The sequence below is a fragment of the Eucyclogobius newberryi genome, unplaced genomic scaffold (assembly GCF_026437365.1).
Source record: "Eucyclogobius newberryi isolate DKJ021-1_F unplaced genomic scaffold, fEucNew1.0.hap1 SCAF_11, whole genome shotgun sequence".
Lineage (NCBI taxonomy): Eukaryota > Metazoa > Chordata > Actinopteri > Gobiiformes > Gobiidae > Eucyclogobius > Eucyclogobius newberryi.
The window spans coordinates 9,082,069-9,103,917 of record NW_027315735.1 but is presented as its reverse complement, the minus strand read 5'-3'; the positions used below and the strand labels follow the sequence as shown (position 1 = coordinate 9,103,917).

The following is a 21,849-nucleotide window of genomic DNA, read 5'->3' as shown; positions in this document are numbered from 1 at the left end:
GCCCAAGCGGGGTAACCACAGGCTGAGAGGGCATTTCGGACATGTTTTTCCTCTTTCTTCTTGCCCTCTGAGCTGGTGGGCACACCTTGAGCTCTGTGTTGTAAGGTTCTGATCACACCCAGCTTGTGCTGTAGTGGGTGGTTGGAACCAAAGAGCAGATACTGGTCCGTGTGTGTAGGTTTCCTATATACCTCTATTTGGAGTTTCCCGTCCTCTCCTCTGATCGTGGAACAATCAAGAAAGACGCTAAGGAGAATCGCTTGGCCTTTCTTGATTGTTCCACGATCAGAGGAGTTTGCCGTCCTCTCCTCTGATCGTGGAACAATCAAGAAAGACGCTAAGGAGAATCGCTTGGCCTTTCTTGATTGTTCCACGATCAGAGGAGAGGACGGGAAACTCCAAATAGAAGTATATAGGAAACCTACACACACGGACCAGTATCTGCTCTTTGGTTCCAACCACCCACTACAGCACAAGCTGGGTGTGATCAGAACCTTACAACACAGAGCTCAAGGTGTGCCCACCAGCTCAGAGGGCAAGAAGAAAGAGGAAAAACATGTCCGAAATGCCCTCTCAGCCTGTGGTTACCCCGCTTGGGCCCTCAACAGAGTGAAGAGAACCAAGAAGCAGGACAAAAGGGAAACTGAACAGAGAAGGAAGGGTGTTTCTATTTCATCCCTACTGACCGCCAGAGGCGGTGCATAAAGCACTGGATGATCATCCTTGCGCATACACAGGTCGAGAATTAATAACAAAAAAGTCACCTTTGACCCCCCGGTGGCTCACGTGAGTCTATATAGTCACGTGACACCCTGTTAGCCCTGTGACTGTGGTACAGTTGGTGCAGCGAGTTCGCTCGCCCTCCTGGGGCTGCACAAGCGTGTCGGACCTGTTGCAATAGGAGGTATATTTACGTTGTTTTCTACGACTGGTAAGTACCCCTTTAATGCATTTCGCCGTAACCGTGCGCTCGGTAGTTTTTTGTTGAATTTGAACCGTACAATTGTACTGGTTCTGTGTTTATCCGTGAGCTAAAGCCGGTTGTTTGGTTTACTGATACAGCCGCGCGGCTCTTAAGTTCTAACTATAGCCGTGTTTGGGTCATTAGTTTTGAACTGCTTTGTTTTCAGCCAGTTACACACCAGCGGTGGCGTTTTTGGCTCGACCTGGTGGTTACATGTAGCTGGTTTTGTGTTTACATTGGGTCATTAGTGGCGTGCTCAGCTCAGTCTGATCCCGCACGTCTCATTCACATAGCGGGTCATTAGTGGCGTTCACTGCTCGACCTGACCCCACTGCGCCCCTCTTACCGGGGTAAGTAAGAGGTTTTACATCTTAGAGTCGCTAGTGGCGTTCCGCTCGACCCGACTCTATTGGCTCCGGTCTTATCATGCTGGAGTCCCTGTGCTGCCGGTCCTGCCTGGCACCGCTGCAGCCTGACGATGGGCATGATCTCTGCCCTGCTTGTCTTGGAGTGGATCATCTTCGGGAGGCACTCTCCGATGATGCTTGCTCCAACTGTTCGGTTATGCCCCGGTCTGTGCGCGTGGCGCGCTTGGCAGCTTTCGAGGACGCTTCAGACTGGTTGTCTGTGGCGCCTCAGAGTCAGTTACCAGCTGGCCAGACTGGGGGCCTCAAGCGGCCGTCCATTTAAGAAAAAGAAGGGCCCCGGGAAGTTAGCGGCTCAAGTGAGCACGCTAACATCTGAACTGGCCCAAATGCGGGCAGTTATCCAGACTCTCCAGACTGATGCCAGTCGTGTGGTGGCACAACGGCATGAGGGGCATGGCACAGCCTCAGTATATGATGACGTCATATCTGTGGCTGCTTCAGACACGCAGTTTCAGCTGGATTCTGACCTTCTGAGCTCCAGAGTTTCAGAATCTGGCTCACTGGCCTCTGCCGGCTCTCAGGCCGACAGTGATGACACTGTCACAGCGGCTTTGCGGACGGCACTTTCCCGCTTAAAGCTGGATGTTCCGCGGGATGAGGCGGCACCCTCGAGCGCCTTCTTTCGGCGCCAGGCTGCAGCGTCCCACTTTGCAGTTCCTCCCTCGGAGGAGTACATTAAGGAACTGCATGCCTGTTGGACAGACCCAAAGGCATTTTCGAGGCCTACTTCAGATGGCAGGGTTTTGGCACTGATGCAGGATCCTCAGAAGCTTGGCCTGGGACATATGCCGGCAGTGGAGCCGGCTATTGCCTCCCTCATCGTCCGCCCAGAGGAGACTTTACGGACTAATGCCCGGTGTCCACGACCACAGTGCCGGGTTACAGACGACCTTCTGTGTAAGGCGTACGACATGGGAGCTCGTATGGGTCGCATTGGGAACTCATTGTCTCATTTAATGCTTGGCCTGTCGGTTTCCCTTGAGACGGTGCCAGTGGACCAACCAACACATGGGCTGGTTGATGCCCCCTTGCAGGCTTTTGCCCTCATGTCAAGGGAACTAGGGCGACTGCTCTCTACATTAGTGCAAGCTCGCCGCCAAGTATGGCTGGCACAGTCTCCGCTCTCTGAGGCCAGTAGGAAGACCTTGAGGGGTGTTCCAGTTCTTCCCGGAGAACTATTTGGCCCGGCCGCCCTGGAGGCTCTAGAGCGCACGGCCCAGGCTTGCCGTACACGGCAACAGTTGGCGGGGCTTCATAGGCGGGGGTCTCATCGACCGGCTCAGGCCGCCCCTCCCGTTCCTTCACGGAGATACACACCACCGCCCCATCATGACTCAGACTTTCAACAGGCCCCAAGATTTGGATTTCGTCCGTCCCGTGCGTCCCGTTCCTCACAGCCCGGCCGTGGCCCCCACAAACCCGGGCGGGGTCGAGGGACCTCCAGATGAGGCCACAGGGCCGGCGGTAGGACATTTTTTCCCAGGACAGCTGGAGTACTGGACGGCTCACTCCCCAGATATTTGGGTGCTGGCCACGCTGTCCGAAGGGTATCGTCTGCAGTTCCGCCGCCGGCCTCCTGTTCCTGGTCGGATCCGAATGACAGTTATTCAGGATTCGGCCAAGGCGCAGGCGCTCTCTCAGGAGATTTGCACCTTGCTGGACAAGGGGGCGATAGTTCCTGTGGACCCCCTGCTGGATCCAGGGGGCTTTTATTCCCGTTATTTTTTAGTACCCAAGAAGACGGGCGGTTTACGCCCAGTTCTGGACCTCAGGGGTCTAAATATGTTTTTAAAGGTACTCCCTTTCAGAATGTTGGCGGTCAGACAAGTGCTCCAGGCGATCTCCCCAGGCGACTGGTTCACAACAGTAGACTTGAAGGATGCATATTTTCATGTCCCCATTGCACCGCCACATTGGAAGTTTCTCCGCTTTGCTTTCCGGGGAGAACACTTCCAGTTCAGGGTCCTGCCATTCGGGTTATCTCTGTCCCCTCGAGTGTTTACAAGGTGCGTCGCTGCAGCCTTGTCCCCCTTGCAGGCCCAGGGGTTGCGGATTCTGCCCTATCGGGACGACTGGCTCATTTGTGCGCCCAGCCACGAGCAGGCGCTTCAAGATACAGAGACTGTGCTCAGGCACGTGGCCAACTTGGGGCTGTGGGTGAACTTGGCAAAGAGTTGCCTTGTGCCGTCACAGGTAGCAACTTTCCTCGGCATGGTCCTCGACTCCCATACAGCGACTGCACGCCCTTCGCCCAAGCGGGTGGACGATATTTTGGGAATGTTGCGGGACTTTCGACAGGGGAGTTCTCTTCCCTACATCTTGTTCCTAAGCCTCTTGGGCAAGCTGACTGCGGCCGCAACGGTGGTTCCTCTGGGGCTGCTGTCTTTGCGCCCCCTTCAGATGTGGCTCAACAGCCTACACCTGGACCCCACACGTCAGGATCACAGGCGGCAGAGGCTACCCGTATCTCCCCAATGCCGGGTGTCTCTATGCAGGTGGCGGAACGAGGCCTTTATGACACAGGGCGTTCCGCTGAGGCCTCTTCCTTCCAGACGGGAGGTTGTGTACACCGACGCATCCCTCCTAGGCTGGGGTGCGACATGGCAGGCACGGATGGTGCAAGGGTCATGGTCCCAGAGGCAGAGCAGGCTGCACATCAATGTGCTGGAGTTCTTGGCTGTCGAGCTAGCGCTGCGCCATTTCTTGCCACACCTCCGCGGCCGTCATGTCATGGTACGGTCCGACAACACCAGTGTGGTTTTTCACATAAATCACCAGGGCGGCACTGGGTCGGTGACCCTGTTCAGGATTGCACAACGGGTCCTGACTTGGGCTACCCCGCGCCTTGCCAGTCTGAGCGCTGTTCACATTCCGGGGGTTTGGAATGTGTCCGCGGACTTTCTGTCTCGCCATCGGCCGCTGCCGGGGGACTGGCAGCTTCACCCGGAGGTGGTGAGGGACATTTGGGAGACCTTCGGCAGGGCACAGGTGGATCTTTTTGCCTCCCGCGACGCGACACACTGCCCTCAGTGGTTCTCGCTGGCAGACAGGGCCAGCCCACTGGGTCAGGACGCACTGGCTCACGACTGGCCGAGGACGATGCTTTATGCATTTCCCCCATTCCCCCTGATTCATCAGACGCTTCTCAGGGTCTTTCAGGAGGGCCACAGTCTCTTGCTTGTGGCCCCGTTTTGGCCAGGGAGGACATGGTTTCCTTTGCTGCGCAGGCTCTGCTGCGGCACAGCGAGACCTCTCCCCCCCAGGCGGGATCTCCTCTCTCAACTAGGGGGTCAGATTCTGCACCCCAATCCCGAGCGCCTGAAGCTCTGGGTATGGCCGCTGCAGGGCCCGGCCTGACCTTCTCGAAGTACGCCGGGGAGATTGGGAACACAATAAGCAATGCTCGTGCCCGGTCTACCCGTCTTCTGTATTCCTGCAAGTGGAAACTGTTTGACGCCTGGTGTCGCAAAAGCGGGGAGGATCCAGTACATTGTGCTGTGTCAACGGTGCTCGCATTCCTGCAGGAGCTACTTGGCCAGGGGCGCTCTCCATCTACCCTGAAGGTATACATTGCCGCAATTTCTTGTGGGCATGTGGGGTGGAATGGTTTCTCGGTTGGCCGTAACCAAGATATTTCCCTTTTTCTAAAGGGTGCTCGGCGTTTGCATCCGCCGACCCGGTCTGTGGCCCCGGCCTGAGACCTGTCCCTGGTGCTGGAGGCGTTGCGATCCTCTCCATTTGAGCCTCTGTCGTAGGTTGACCTTAAATGGCTGTCAATGAAGACGGCATTCCTTCTGGCGATGGCCTCTGCGAAGCGGGTGAGTGAGCTCCAGGCTTTGTCCGTGGCAGACTCCTGTTTTCGTTGGCACCCCGACAACTCTGGGGTTTCCCTTTGGCCGAATATAGATTTTGTTCCAAAGGTGATTTTGTCGGAGGGGCACAACCGCCCGCTACAACTTGCACGTTTTGGTGCGGGATCTGCCGCCGAACAGCTGTGTCCTGTCCGTGCGCTTGAGGCATATGTGCGTGCTACAGCGTTGATACGCAAATCTGAGAGCCTGTTTGTTTGTTTTGCCGGCCCGCGCAAGGGCCAGGCTCTGTCCAAACAGCGTCTCGCGCGCTGGATTGTTGATGTAATCACGGAAGCCTATACTCGACAAGGGCGACCGTTGCCGTCCGGGGTGAGGTGCCACTCCACAAGGGGGCTCTCAACTTCGTGGGCCGCTATGAACGGGGTGTCCTTGGACGTGATCTGTGCGGCGGCCTCTTGGACATCCCCGAATACATTTGCAAGATTCTACAGAGTGAATGTGGTTTCTCCACAACCGCTGGAAGAGGTTCTCCGGCAACACTCTTCTGCGTCCCATTGAGGTATGGTTTTGTCTATTCCTCGGGACTCTGCTGGTATTCGTCATCCAGTGCTTTATGCACCGCCTCTGGCGGTCAGTAGGGATGAAATAGAACGAAAGTTACGACTGTAACTACGGTTCTATGAATCGCGGATGACCGCCAGAGCATCCGGTCCCTCGGAATTCTCGTGCTTTGCGAGAAGGTTTCCAGGGATTGAGCTCCCGGTGTCACGTGACTATATAGACTCACGTGAGCCACCGGGGGGGTCAAAGGTGACTTTTTTGTTATTAATTCTCGACCTGTGTATGCGCAAGGATGATCATCCAGTGCTTTATGCACCGCCTCTGGCGGTCATCCGGGATTCATAGAACCGTAGTTACAGTCGTAACTTTCGTTCTATCCCTTATGTGTCTGGCCTGTCGGAAAAACTGCAGAGAATTTTTAGACAACACGAAGTCCCTGTTTATTTTAAACCAGGAAACACTTTAAGACAAAAACTGGTTCACCCTAAGGACAGAGCAATGTAGTTTATTCGATCCAATGCAGTGAAGAAAGCTGTAAAGAACGGTATATAGGTGAGACAAAACAGCCTCTACACAAGAGGCTTTATCAGCACAGAAGAAATACAAGTTCAGGACCTCAGAGTGCCGTGCATCTCCATCTTGAAGCCTCTAATCACTCGTTTGAAGACGGTGAGGTGAAGGTTTTAAGCAGGGAGAAAAGATGGTTTGAAAGAGGAGTCAAGGAAGCTATTTTTGTTAAAAAAGAAAGACCTTCTTTAAACAGAAATGGAGGGCTAAGGTTTAATCTTCCTGTTATTTATAATGGGTTACTGAACCCCTGGAAAGGTAGAGGACCAGGACAAGGACATTCAGATGCTAATCAGGTACTCAGGGTGGTTGAGCCAGGGTCTCACAAAGACAAAGAGGATTCTAATAGCCCATTAAGATTCTGAATAGGCTAGCTCGGTAGATACAAGGGGGGAGTTTCTGTTGAAACAAACAACTCTTTCTACTTCAGGAAGGCTCCTCCCAATGGGTGGGTCTTACCACAGAACAGTATTAATATCGGAGTTCTCGATCTAAATTCGTTTATTGACAATGACTCTTGGATGAGAGTCGAAACGTCTATTTTTTCAAACTGAGTCCAGATGACTACAACTGAAGCTTTTTCTAATATATCTTATATATAAACGGGAAATCAAACAATGTTATTGCTCAATTTTTTCGTTGCCTGGATAGGAGCATGGATGTATTATGGATATGAGGATATGACCGCAAAAATCTCCCACAGAGGTGGTCCTTTTGAAAGCCCCAGTTATCAGTCATATGGTGATAGTGTTTGAACCAATAAGGACTGGCACCATCCCATTCCTTATATCCTTTCCCCCTGTATCTACTGCGTTGTAACACCGAAATTTCCCCATGTGTGGACAATAAAGGATTATCTTATCTTATTCCAGCCTCCAGCGGCGAAGTCTAGCCTCTTTACGACAGCATTAAAAACTGGAAAAGACTACCATTAACGCTACCTCCGGAGGCAAAATATGGCCCTAAATCTCAAATATGTGCCGTAAGGTGCAAAAATCTCATCATATACCAACCAGTTCAAGATTTTAATATATTTTTTGTTAACAAATTTTGTTAGTTAATAATTTTGTTTGTTTTTCCAGGTCATAAGCACAGATTTCACCCAAAGATTCTCCACATGACCCGTTTGTTATTTGCCAGTAAGGCCTGTACAGGCACAATATCACTCTTAATATTTTCCATTGAGCTTCATGTTCTGGGACACACCAGTACAGCAACGCTCTGATTTGAGCTGAAATAAAGAAATATTTCAGACAAAGTAAACCCCTACCTCTTTTTTCCTTTTGATAATTATAAAAATTTGAACCGAATATGGGGTATTTTGCATTGCCATATGAATCTTGAAAATCTTGATTGTCCAGATTTGACCAGTGGAATAAGTCTGTAATGGATATAGAACATATTTTGTTATAGTTTCAATCCTTAGACTTAAGTATGGGATAAGAGGAATGTTATTAAGATCTTTTTTTAGCAGTAAAGAGGGGGGTGTATTTTTTCTCCAAATTTGATCTTTATGGAGGACCACACCTAAATATCCATTTGTTGGCCATTTAAACCAGGCACAGCCCTGTCTCACCCTTCTTTTCAGAGTCAGTGGATCTGTCAGATGACGGTTGATGTCAATTCTTTATGTTGGACCATTGTAAAGAACCCAAATATTTTGATAATGAAATTGTCTATTAGAAATGTATTTAGCACTTTAAATAAATATAGCCAGCCAACAGAAACAAAAGCCTTCTTGGAATCAAAACTAATTATTACAGCTCAATTTTCTTAAAAAAATCTTGTTTGATCATTATGGATTAAGTTTGTGAGTATTTGTTACATTATTTTAGACATAATTGATATGCATATACCACATTCAGAACAGAAATGGGCCTATATGAGGCACAATCAAGTTGGTCCTTCCCCTCTTCAAGTATGAGAGATATGATGGCTTCTTTCGATTTAGGTGAGGTCTGAGTTTTTTAAAGTGCCCTGTCAAAAGCTGTTAAGAGCAGAGAAGTGTGTCTTTTAGAGCTTTTTTTTACCACTCTGAGGTGAACCCATCACTCCCCAGAGATTTATTTTTCTTTTGATTGCATTTTGTATTTCCGACACGGTTATTTCAGCTCCTGATTTTTCACTTAGCTCTTCTGACATAACAGGGAAATTGAGGGTGTCCAGAAAAGAATTTATATCATGCTCTTCATCTCCTGAAATTTTAGAGATTTTTTTTATATAAAAGGATTCAAATGCTGATTGAATTTGGTCTTTTTTGGTTAAGATTGCATTACTTTGCCTGTCCCATATTTTCCCCCTTCTTTCAGCTTGTTGTTTTCTAAGGGTAAAAATTTCAGGGTAAATTTTTTTAACATTTTGATTCACCCTCTACTTTGTTTGGTAAAGAGCATTTTCTTAACTATTTCATGTGAGGTCAGGTAATTTATTTCTCCTTTTATCTTTTTTGATTTCCTGTAGCATTTGAGGACTCCCCTTCTTGGCATGATTTAACTCCAGCAATTTTTGTTTTTTTTCCCTTTGTTACTTTTTTGCAGAGGCTATGGCTATATCTTTTCCACTCATAACTTCTTTAGCAGCATCCTAAATAGGCCATAGGCTGTAGCCTGTATCGTTCAAGTTCGCTACACCTGTCACAAGACTAAAAAAATACTTCAAATATAAAATTATCATTGTACCATTAGCTCATGACAAAAAGTTCTTCACTCGGATCGCGCCAGTTTTTTTACGGCGATAACTTAAATGCGGAACTATATTCTCAGCCTGATAGCGCAATATCCCTACGCCTGAATCATTCCGCCTCTGAATCAGCCAATCAGGTGAGAGTTACAACAACAACATAAAAAATGGCTGCTCCCGTGGAGCGGCATGTTGTCTCTCGAGCCGATAGAAAACGCCATGAAAGTATGGATTACACGTGCATCACACACATTTCATCGGTAGAAAAAGAACAAACACAGCCACAGACTGTTGTCCGCTGGAGGAAGCTGGTGACTTGTGCTCAGAAGTGAATAGAAATCGATGGAATAGACCGCGCGTTAGCGGCAGCTGTTTGTGTACACAATGATGACTTCGCCAAACAAAACTATCCTACGTCTTCTGTGGCTTCTTCGGACGGAAATCTTTCTCATTTTCTGGAAAGTAACAAGCCAGGCTTTCACCCTACATGCTATAGACGTTTCACCCTACATGCTATAGACGTTTCACCCTACATGCTATAGACGTTTCACCCTACATGCTATAGACGTTTCACCCTACATGCTATAGACGTTTCACCCTACATGCTATAGACGTTTCACCCTACATGCTATAGACGTTTCACCCTACATGCTATAGAAAAGCAAAACAGTCGGTATGTGGGCAGCATGGCGAGGGTGAGAAGGTGAATCTACCACATCAACTCTGCCACCTTCTCCCAAACGACTGAGATCTACCACAGATGCAAAGACAAAATCATCTAAAAAGTCAAGCGATGTACTTCCTGCAGTTTGCATAATTTGCAGAAGGTTGATCGCTGTATCAAAGAGGCTCACAAGACAAAGAAAGATAAATTGGTCCAAGCTGAAACTTTAACTGCTGGTGAGTAGATTATATATTGATTCTTGCATGTGTGTTTTCTCTTGCTCGTGGTAAATAGGACTAATCACAGTGAAATAAGTTGGCCAAAATATACATATATAAGATAAGATAAGATAATCCTTTATTGTCCCACATGGGGACATTTCATTGATGCAACGCAGGAAGATCCAGAGGTAGATACAGAAGAAAAGAACAGATCTCTATAGGAATATGTGCCTAGTTTATTACATGTAGGTGTAGATGTAATGTACGTAAGACTGTATGATGATGTGAGTTGAATAAAAGGGCAATACAACTTTGGCGATTGTTTACTGATTGTGCTCACTCTTGATTGAAATTCTTTTACTTATCCTTTACTAGGAAGTTTGGTCAAAGCAGCTGAATCAAGAGCAGATGAATCCATCCTGATGTGTACCAGAGGTAAAAATTGTGTTGCCATTGAAGGCACCTCTATCACAAGAGGTGTTACAAAGAATACACAAGCTTTCTGACAAAGAAGACTAGTGATGAAAGGTAACATTTTGGTAATCAAATAAAATATATATATTTCCATATATTTAGATAAATTCATAATTTAATTGAAAATGATTGTAATGACTACACGATAATTTTAACCTGTTACCACCCACCTATTTTCGCCCTGTGCACAATGGTTGGACATACCCAAATGGCATTGCTTATTAAAAGAGGATCTTATGTTCCACATGCAAGTGTGATGCATAATTAGAAAGCTTAGGCCTTCTAGTTTCTGCAGATGTGCACATGAACACTGTCAGGGCTTCAGAACTTACACTACAGAGGCCCAAACATAAACAAAACATCCTTTTTTAGTCTCGCCTGAATATTGTCAATTTGTAATGGTCCTGAGCATGACATACTTCATTGTGTGCATATGCTGTTCACTGTACATGATGTTTATCTTGTTGACAACAACTGTGTAAAGTTTCAGATCTCTAGGAACAGGCATTTTGGTGCTGTTGACCTTTTTGTATCAAAAAGTATATTCGGAACAAGTGATCCAAATATGTGCCAACTGTGCCAAACTGTTTTATTACAATTTTAGCTCCTCTATGATCATAAAACATACATTTTGATGTTTTGTAGGCCACTAATAGAAATTATAACCGCTAAAAAAAAAATGTGAAAATGTGTAAATATGAGTTTACCCATGAATTTCCCATATAGAGGTAAAAAAAAAAAAAAAAAATTATATTTTTATTTTATTTTTGTATTGGTATAATAATACATACATCTCACAAAATGCACGTCCAAAAGGCTAATAAAATCAGAAAACGTTATGCGCAAAATCCTGCCGAGAAATCTGGCTCTTTACAGCCTTCCCGGAGCCTTACGCACGTGAACAGGGAGAATTCTGTGTAAATAAACCCTTTGTCCCGCCTATCAGGAAAAAGGTCTCCTGACTGGCTAGAATAATATGTCACTCAAAGTCTCCTGCGTGCCTGCTAGCAGAAGCTAAGGGCTAAAAACAAAGATGGACGCGCGCTTCGGAAGAGCCGAATTTTTTTCCTCCGGAGGCTGTAGCAAACAAACCCGGTGACAGAAAAATTCGTGGATGGTCTCATTCTGTAGGAAACAGTCTAAGGAAGAGATTGATGTCAAACACTATCGTATAAGTCAAACAGGTCATTTGTTATGGACGGAGAAATGCGGCGGACAAGCGCATTCTCGTCCGGTGAGAAACGAAGAAAAGTTTGTTTACTTGACAATATCTCGAAATCGGATAACTTCAGGAAAAATACAAGTGGATATTGTTTTTCAATGATTCCTTACGGACAGACTGAGTACAAGGATGTACAGAATTAAAGCCGTTTCGTCCGTCATAAACAGCAAACAGGTAGGACATGCGTTTGTAAAAGTTGAGACTTTCTCACAAACTATTGGCAATTGCTTCTTGGGGCATATTATTCAATGTAAATCAATGACATATTCGTTTTGTTGAGAAAATAAGCTTTAAAATGATGTATGGCTTGCTGGTATTGACCACGGAAATAAGTGATGATGTAAGAGAATATTGGAGATATAGAAAATGTTCGCCGGCGGACAGGTGGGTGGTAACAGGTTAAAGACGTTTGAATCAAAGCAAATTTCTGTTTGTAGTGAGCTAGTATATTTCAATCACTGACCAATCACTGCATTTCCTTGCTTTATACAGGTGACTTAAAGTCTGGGAGTATGGCGATGCATATACAGCATTCTGTGACACTGTCATCCGGACACGACTGATTGAAAACCAGGAAATCCTCAGAATGAAGAAGCTCTTGTCCCTGTTCCAGAAATTCATCAAAAAACACCCTGGTCATGGAAGTTACCGGTAATTAAATTATTCTTATTGTTTATGAAAGAAAACAATAGAAGATCAGATAAACATCACAGCTATGTTTATTCATGAAATCTCATTCAAGATCAAACCAATCCTGTTAGCTACAGGAGTCTACATATTTCCATTCATTTTGTTTATTTATACAGGGAAAACCCAGTGAGAAAAGTGGTTACCCTGTTAAAACACAACACAAAATAAACAACAAACATAGGATACTAAAACACAAATAAAATAATAATTCTAAAACTAAAACACAAATAAAATAGTAATCTATCAATACTTATGAATTTCTATTCCTTGTCTAATTTTTACAGATCCGATCTTCTGAAGAAGAGATTACAGCGAGACTTCCCACAGCTGAATTTCCACAAACCACCAAGAAGAAACCTGAGTGAAATGGTTTCCACAGAGACGACAGGACTTCTCCACCAGGATTTTTCAACTGAAACTGATGTCAGTTTCTGAGATGTCATGTAGTGATGGAGAAATGGTGCCAGAAAGTGGTAAAGATGCAGCACTGTGAGAGCTCTCAAGGACAGTTTACAGTGCAGGTGTATTACTGAAACAAGCGGTCAAGAGTGCCCCTAGTATCACTGAAACAAGCGGTCAAGAGTGCCCCTAGTATCACTGAAACAAGCGGTCAAGAGTGCCCCTAGTATGGATGAAACAAGCGGTCAAGAGTGCCCCTAGTATCACTGAAACAAGCGGTCAAAAGTGCCCCTAGTATGGATGAAACAAGCGGTCAAGAGTGCCCCTAGTATCACTGAAACAAGCGGTCAAAAGTGCCCCTCGTATCACTGAAACAAGCGGTCAAAAGTGCCCCTAGTATGGATGAAACAAGCGGTCAAGAGTGCCCCTAGTATCACTGAAACAAGCGGTCAAAAGTGCCCCTAGTATCACTGAAACAAGCGGTCAAAAGTGCCCCTAGTATGGATGAAACAAGCGGTCAAAAGTGCCCCTAGGATGGATGTAAATTGGCCTCCTACATCAGAGGATCTAAATGTTTCCTCTGCCAGAAAGATTGTGCCAATTGAACTTTATAACTTACTAGCTTGGTGTGTAGGTGCTAGTGATAAATTGACATTGTCTAACATGGCAAATGTATCCGAGGAGGTTGATCTTTGTTTACTGTCAATTTGCCAAGATATATATTTGTCCTCAAAAGGTAAAAATCAAACCAGTCCAATGTCATGGCCTCATGTTAATGTTGTACTTACACATTTTGACAATCATACTTATATCATTCCTCTGTTTGTATGTATATCCTATTCTGCAGAAAGTTTGCCTTATACTAGATCGAAAGATACACATGTTAATTAGCCTGTTTATCACGATGTAAATACTGCTTTTATGATTGTAATTATTCATATTGTTCATATTGTAAATACATTACATAAAATTATATCCGTTCTATAGAATAAAACCTTTACCAATAGCCTGTTTTCTTTCTTCAAATGGGCAACTGGTGTTGAAAGGGTTAAAATACTACTTTTAGATTATGTTTTTATAGTGTAGTATGAATCAAGACTAGAGAATTTGTAATTGTTGAAGCATTCAGTTGAATACTAAATGGTGAGTAAGAGTTTTCAAGTGCGTAACGATAACATGCAAAATTGTTAAAACTGTTTTTTTAACTTACATTTGCACAAAAACTGAAGCACCCAGAGTCTCACCACTTTACATCCTTCAAGAAAGTAGTTATGTCTCTGAGAATCTGAATTTCTGAAGTAATCAATCAAAGAATGAAAAAAATAAGAAGGTATGAAGATGGGTGTACAGCCCAATTTGTCACATATTTGGGTAAACTGGCAACTTCGACACCTATTTTCTCAAATACTGGCCGAAATCATGCGGAGAACTTTTTCCCCCAGCTCAAGTATATCTTTGAGATTGGAAAACCATCCATCCATCCATTTTCTACCGCTTGTTCCCTTTTTGGGGTCGCGGAGAGAGATTGGAAAACCACTTTTGAAAAGTAGTCTTGATGTGGTGGAGCGAAATTCATTTTCTAGCCACATTCTGAGTTACAGCCTATGGCCTAAAAGGTTGGGCGGGGAAGTTTCCCTATTATTATTCTCCACCAGGTAAGTCTTAAAGTGTTTTGATATTTTTTCCTTAGACAAAGGGTCATCAAGCAGACTGGCATTGAACGTCTAAAGTGTTGGCTTTCTTAAAGTCTACATTAATTAAGATAAGATAACCTTTATTTGTCCCACAATGGCGAAATTCACAGATTAGGTACAGAAACAGATTAGGCACAGAAGTATAATAATAAAAAAACAGATAATTTATAAAAGGCCGTGGCTGGAGTGCCGCAGCGCGGTCAAATTGCCGCGCAGTTTCAGGGACCGCGGCATTTCCCTTATAGCCCATTATAGCCTCATGGCTAACCCTAACCCCAACCCTAACCTTAACCCTAAGATTAACCCTAACCTTAACGCGGCGCGGTCTAAAACAGCGCTATAACGCGGTCAAATAATTTCAGGAGCCGCGGCGTGCGGCCAGCACAAAAATAACATGGCTTTTTCGGCCGCGCCGCGGCACTGCAGACACTCCCTTTATAAAAACTCTTGATAAAGGCTCTTGAAGAAAAACCTCTTATACTCTTAATAAAATAACACTCTTATTTACAGCTGTTATATGGCTGTTATTGCACTTTTTGGAAAAATTATTAAATTAACAAAACATGCATATTTGCAATTAGCCATCAAATCTACCCAATCAGAGCACAGTTGTCTGACAGCCCTAAAATAACAAACTTCTACTCAGCAATGACAAGCTGCAAGAACTGCAGAACAAGTGCTGAAACAAAATGTTGTTCTTCTTGCTTCATATGAAGTATGAATGGACCTTTAATCTTGGATTACATTATTACTTTCCAACCATCAATTCTATACGGAGGGCAGTGGAGAACATGTTGGCAGCATTTATAGTCTGTGTGGTTCATGTCAGTAATCGCTGATGTAAAATACAAGCCTGATTGTGCGCAGACCAGGCTTTGCACTGCCCTGCATAATAATTCTCTTTGTGCAAAGTGATATTTCCTAAATTTAAATTGTATGAAATGAATGTAACAGTAAACCATGAGACTGAAGAACAGCTTCTTAGACAAATAAAATACTGCGGACATGAGATGGACAAGAGAAAAGAGGGACACGCTGACCTCGAGCGCCCCCTGTTGTGTGCGGGAGAGAGCTGCAGAGAAGGGAGAGCATGAAGGATCTGTGACACTGAGGGAGGGTGTAGGAACGGATTTCATTTCAAGAACTGGTCCCCAAGAGGTCTGTTTCAGAAAGTATTTTAAATATATTTTATATAAGTTACAGCCTTGGCTCACTACCAAACACTCTTTCACACCGCACTAGGATCATACCGTGTTCTAGCACAGGCCCTTCTCTGCAGCACATGCACAGTACAGCACTGTTGTGTGGCTGTTATGTCTGGCTGCTCTCAGGGTCAGCGCCAGCCAGTGGATAAGTGACACGCTCCGAATGACAAACTGCTGAGTGAGATATTGTTGAGATAAGAGTCCAGCACATGACAGTCTGCTGCCATAACAGACTCGCCACTTTACAAGCACAGGGTTTTGCAACTGCAACAACAGGCCCCTGTATCTAGTGGGCCCTGTGTGACAGTTGGCCCCTACTTGACAACATGAAAAGCAAATGCAGTGTTGGGAAGTAACTAATTATACCTAACAAATATACTTATCAAGAGTAAGACTAATTTTGAGTAACTGTTCATAAGATAAGATAAGAGAAGACTTATTTGTCCCAAAATCGGAAAATTCCAGTGTTGCAACACATATTAGACAGAGTAGGAGCAGAAGTATAATAATAAAAACAGATAACTCTTTTAATCTTAATATTATAATGTATTATGATCATGATCATAATAATGATAATAATAATAACACTTATTTACAGTGCAGAAAATATTGCACCAGGATGATTGACATTATGTCACAGTATTGCACATGATTATGAAGATGAATGACACATGTTCAGGGCTAACAGTGTTTGTTGTAGAGTCTGACAGTAGCAGAAGGAAAGACTTGTGAAACGTCTCCTTCACACAGCGAGGGTGGATCAGTCTGTCACTGAAGCTGCTCTCCTGTGTCCTGCAGGGGGCGACACTCATAGTCCAGCATAGATGTGAGTTTACCCAAGACCCTTCTGTCCCCCACCTCGTGCACCGAGTCCAGAGTGCAGCCCAGGACGGAGCTGGAGCTTGATGACCCAGTTTCTTCCTCTCCCTCTCTGTGATGCTGCTACGCCAGCAGGCCACACCGTACAGGAGGGCTGATGCCACCACAGAGTCGTAGAAGGTCTTCAGGAGTGGCCCTGTCACTCCAAAAGACCTGAGTCTCCTCAGGAGGTAGAGCCGACTCTGGCTCTTCCTGTCCAGTCCAGTTTGTGGTTCAGATGAACACCCATACAGAACAAATGTAATAACAATGCACAACGAATTAGCCTGGTTGACGGTCAAAAGCAGACAGAAGTACTATTTATTAACATTGATAAGACATGTCGTTATAACCAAAATTCCAGCAGTAATTTATGATGAACTGACCTTTTTCTCAGATACTCACAATTATGAAACTCAACAAAGTAGAAATATAAGCTGTGTGCTGCCTGTTTGCAAAACCAATAGAATGCAGTACACTGTTGTTAATCGGGTCATGGATGCATGGAATGCATTACCTGTTTTTTGTTGCTTGAAAATAACAAAAAGTTATTTCAAAAGAAGTTAAAGCTTTTCCTTTTTACACAATGATGCGCTTCAGGGATGGAGTCAAGATTTGATTACTAATTATGGTAATGATAGTGGTAGTATAACTAATAATAATATAATGTAATTGTTATTTTTCTTGTTTTAATGAATGAGCTATTTAGTGCTTTTTTCTTTTTCACTCTGTATGTATACAGGGCCAAGCCTTCACGGGGCCCTGAGCGAAAACAAATTTGGGGGCCCCTCACCACGTTATCAGAATCAGTCTTATTGCCATTGTCAGTGAACAATTCACATATGGGAACTTTCTTCAACGCAAACAAAGCGCACCAAAACGCCAGGGCATCCGTTTGCCATCTAGGTATATTCTCAGCACCTCACAAGCTCAAATATTGCTAACTTAAATCCAACAATGCAACTTGGTATTCTGCTGACAACACCTCTACTCCTTGTACAAATAACACATGTTTTTGTGTGTATTTGTGGGTGTTAAGGGTCTACATTCACATTAGCAGTTTAAATGAATGAACAGGGGGGTCTGGGGGCCCTCCCCCAGAGATTTTCAGACCTTTTTCGTGTATTCTGGTGCATTTTAATGTGGTCCAGCCGGCTAAAGTAAGAGTCAAATGTTGAAGTTGTAATGCTATAAAATGATGATGAGATGAAACTGTGCCAGGAGAAAGTGACTAAAGCCAGTTATTAATACATTAGTGTACTCAATTACTCAATACAATATTGGCTATGAAAAATGATTATGGTCAAATTGTTTTCATAAGAAAATAAATGTACCTTAAACATAACTTTATTGAACATCTATTTGTTGAATACCAAGTTAAATACCATAACGAACTATGAACCACTGGAGGGTCACATTGAATTTGTTAATACTAATTAACATTAATAACTAATGTTCTTATTAGACAATTACAGCAATCACCACTTAACATGGAGGAATGGACTGCAATAGCGTTCACTCATCATAACATAACACAAGGAAGGTCAAGTACAAACTGACCAAACATCAGCAGAACTACAAATATGACATAATTGATATAAGTTAAAATGTACATTCTCTCTTTAACTGAAAATGTAAAAGTAATTCTTATCCTTACTAATTTTTCTTTTACTGCTCCCAACTGTTCCTTCTTGCCAAAGTGACAAAACAAGTTATGTTAAATTAAACAAATGGCATAAGCATTGCTTGATTTACAATTAACACTCATAAAACTACAGAGTGCAAAAATGTTAATTCCCAAAGAATGAACAGAACGAGAAGTGAAGAGACTGTATTTCAAGATAAGATAAGCCTTTATTGTCCACACTTGGGGAAATTTTGGTGTTACAGCGCAAGTAGATACAGGGGGAAAGGACAGATAACTTATAGGAAGTTTAAAAAACACTCTTAATAGAAGAACTCTTATGAACAAAAACAACTCATTGTGCAATTCTGTCATATGTGCAATTGCTGTTGGAATTCATGTGCAATTACTGTGAAATTCATGTGCAATCTATGTGCTGTCGTGACACACATTCATGTGCAATTACTGTCGGGATCACATGCAATAGTATTTATTTATTTATTTATTTATTTATTTGTCTATGGGAGTTTTTATTTGTTTATAGGAGATCTTCTACTGAAAGTGTTTTTCAGACTTCCTATAAGTGATCTGTTCTTCTGTATCTACCTTTGTATCTACCTGCGTTGCACCAATGAAATTTCCCCATGTGGGACAATAAAGGAATATCTTATCTTATCTTATCTTAAAAACTCTTATTAACAAAACTCCTGTAAACAGGACCTCTCATATCTGCAACTTTGCCACTTTTATATAAAAATATATTATTATATGACAGACCTAATTATAATATGTCTGGCTATTTTTCACTATCAATTTATTATAATTTATAACAAATAGTCTAATGATGCTTTTTAAATAAATTGAAATATTTTATTGCTCTATTAAAAGTTAATTACAATATAAATGTTTGTTCTGATCAGAACATCACACACTGGATTCTGACTATCCTCTGCGTGAAACAATGCTGCGATGTGATTGGCTGATGGACCTTACGTGCATAAACCTTTACGTTCCTCTTATTGCAAGTTAAGAAGTCAAAGTAAAACAGACATCATGAGTCACGATTGATCTCACACATGGTGATGTACGGGCAGCGTGTGTTTGGAGAGGGAGAGAGAGAGAGAGAGAGAGAGAGAGAGAGAGAGAGAGAGAGAGAGAGAGAGAGAGAGAGAGAGAGAGAGAGAGAGAGAGAGAGAGAGAGAGAGAGAGAGAGAGAGAGAGAGAGAGAGAGAGAGAGAGAGAGAGAGAGAGAGAGAGAGAGAGAGAGAGAGAGAGAGAGAGAGAGAGAGAGAGAGAGAGAGAGAGAGAGAGAGAGAGAGAGAGAGAGGGGACGCAAACTCAAAAGTTAAATTGAAACAATTTCTTAAAACCCGCTCATCTCTAACTGAGGCTGCACTGTCTGTGTGACTGAGGGTCGCGACCTCACCGGCCTCACCTGCAGCTAACACTACCGGGCGTAAATGTTAAGCTTAATATCTTTCATTCAGACATATTATGCGCGGTGCTCGCTAAGAGCTCTCATCTCGCCGCCAGCCTGAGCGAACTAACATGACAGACTCATGTACTTTGAAACAGCAGCATTAACCGTCTCTTTGTAAAATAAGTTCAGTACCTTGAGCAGTGACTCCAGCCTCACATCAAGCTACAAATGTTGGCCATTTTTTGGATTGATGAGGTTTTAATTTGGGGAATTAATAATATTAATGATTTAACTACTCTCTCATAATGGATAGACTTTTCATTAAGATTGTGCATTAGAGATTCGATTAATTACTAATCAACCTTTTAAAGCAAGAGTGAGTAGTTTACACACTGTTCATCACCAGAACAAGTTCTTATGTTTGTGAATTTTGTTTATTGACAATGGCAATAAACTTTATTTTGATTCTGATTCTGACACGGTCACAAATCATAAACTGAAGTTTTGTTTGAACCACTGTACTGCACTGTTTGTAGACTGTACTACTTGTATCACATGCATACAGTAGGCTGTAGTAGTTGTGTCACAGGCATACAGTAGGCTGTAGTAGTTGTATCACATGCATACAGTAGGCTGTAGTAGTTGTATCACATGCATATAGTAGGCTGTAGTAGTTGTGTCACAGGCATACAGTAGGCTGTAGTAGTTGTATCACATGCATACAGTAGGCTGTAGTAGTTGTGTCACAGGCATACAGTAGGTTGTAGTAGTTGTATCACATGCATACAGTAGGCTGTAGTAGTTGTGTCACAGGCATACAGTAGGCTGTAGTAGTTGTATCACATGCATACAGTAGGCTGTAGTAGTTGTGTCACAGGCATACAGAAGGCTGTAGTAGTTGTATCACATGCATACAGTAGGCTGTAGTAGTTGTGTCACAGGCATACAGTAGGCTGTAGTAGTTGTATCACATGCATACAGTAGGCTGTAGTAGTTGTGTCACAGGCATACAGTAGGCTGTAGTAGTTGTATCACATGCATACAGTAGGCTGTAGTAGTTGTGTCACAGGCATACAGTAGGCTGTAGTAGTTGTATCACATGCATACAGTAGGCTGTAGTAGTTGTGTCACAGGCATACAGTAGGTTGTAGTAGTTGTATCACATGCATACAGTAGGCTGTAGTAGTTGTGTCACAGGCATACAGTAGGCTGTAGTAGTTGTATCACATGCATACAGTAGGCTGTAGTAGTTGTGTCACAGGCATACAGAAGGCTGTAGTAGTTGTATCACATGCATACAGTAGGCTGTAGTAGTCCCTGTACCACAGGCATAGAATAGGCTGTAGTAGTTATATCACAGGCATACAGTAGGCTGTAGTAGTTGTATCACAGGCATACAGTAGGCTGTAGTAGTTGTATCACAGGCATACAGTAGGCTGTAGTAGTCCCTGTACCACAGGCATACAATAGGCTGTAGTAGTTGTATCACATGCATACAGTAGGCTGTAGTAGTTGTATCACAGGCATACAGTAGGCTGTAGTAGTTGTATCACATGCATACAGTAGGCTGTAGTAGTTGTGTCACAGGCATACAGTAGGCTGTAGTAGTTGTGTCACATGCATACAGTAGGCTGTAGTAGTTGTGTCACAGGCATACAGTAGGCTGTAGTAGTTGTATCACATGCATACAGTAGGCTGTAGTAGTTGTGTCACAGGCATACAGTAGGCTGTAGTAGTTGTATCACAGGCATACAGTAGGCTGTAGTAGTTGTGTCACAGGCATACAGTAGGCTGTAGTAGTTGTATCACAGGCATACAGTAGGCTGTAGTAGTTGTATCACATGCATACAGTAGGCTGTAGTAGTTGTATCACAGGCATACAGTAGGCTGTAGTAGTTGTATCACATGCATATAGTAGGCTGTAGTAGTTGTATCACATGCATACAGTAGGCTGTAGTCGGCCCTCAAAGGCGACTGTTGTGATTTTGGGCCTTACAAAAGTAAATTGATTTGATTTAGTAGTTGTACTACATGCAGTAGGCTGTAGGCTGTAGTAGTTGTATCACAGGCCTACCTGTCATCAGGCTGTAGTAGTTTGGGTACGAAAGACTGGGGAAGTCAGGAGTCATGTAGTCCACGGTGACCCCGCGGCGCAGCAGTTCCCTGAAGCCTGGAAGCGCGTCCGGTGCGTCCATGTAGTCATAACGGAACCCGTCAATAAGGAACACGAGCAAAGGGCGAGACGCGGCGCACAGAGCATCCCGGGACAGCAGCAGCAGCAGGAGCAGGGCGCGGGAGCAGGCCGTACTCATGGTGAGTCTGGACCGGCTGTTTAGCCTGTGGCTCTGGCCTAAAGATCACCGCTCA

General features: G+C 44.0%; 1 protein-coding gene across 1 annotated transcript in view; it reads right to left on the bottom strand.

Annotated features, from left to right (window-relative positions):
- The window catches only part of enpp6 (ectonucleotide pyrophosphatase/phosphodiesterase 6), a 34,134-nt gene extending 12,285 nt beyond the window's left edge, over nt 1-21,849 (bottom strand). The window contains exon 1 of the mRNA XM_072435591.1: nt 21,557-21,849. Within this exon, the coding sequence (XP_072291692.1) occupies nt 21,557-21,794 (238 nt within the window). The 5' untranslated portion in view covers nt 21,795-21,849. The remainder of the gene's footprint in view (nt 1-21,556) is intronic.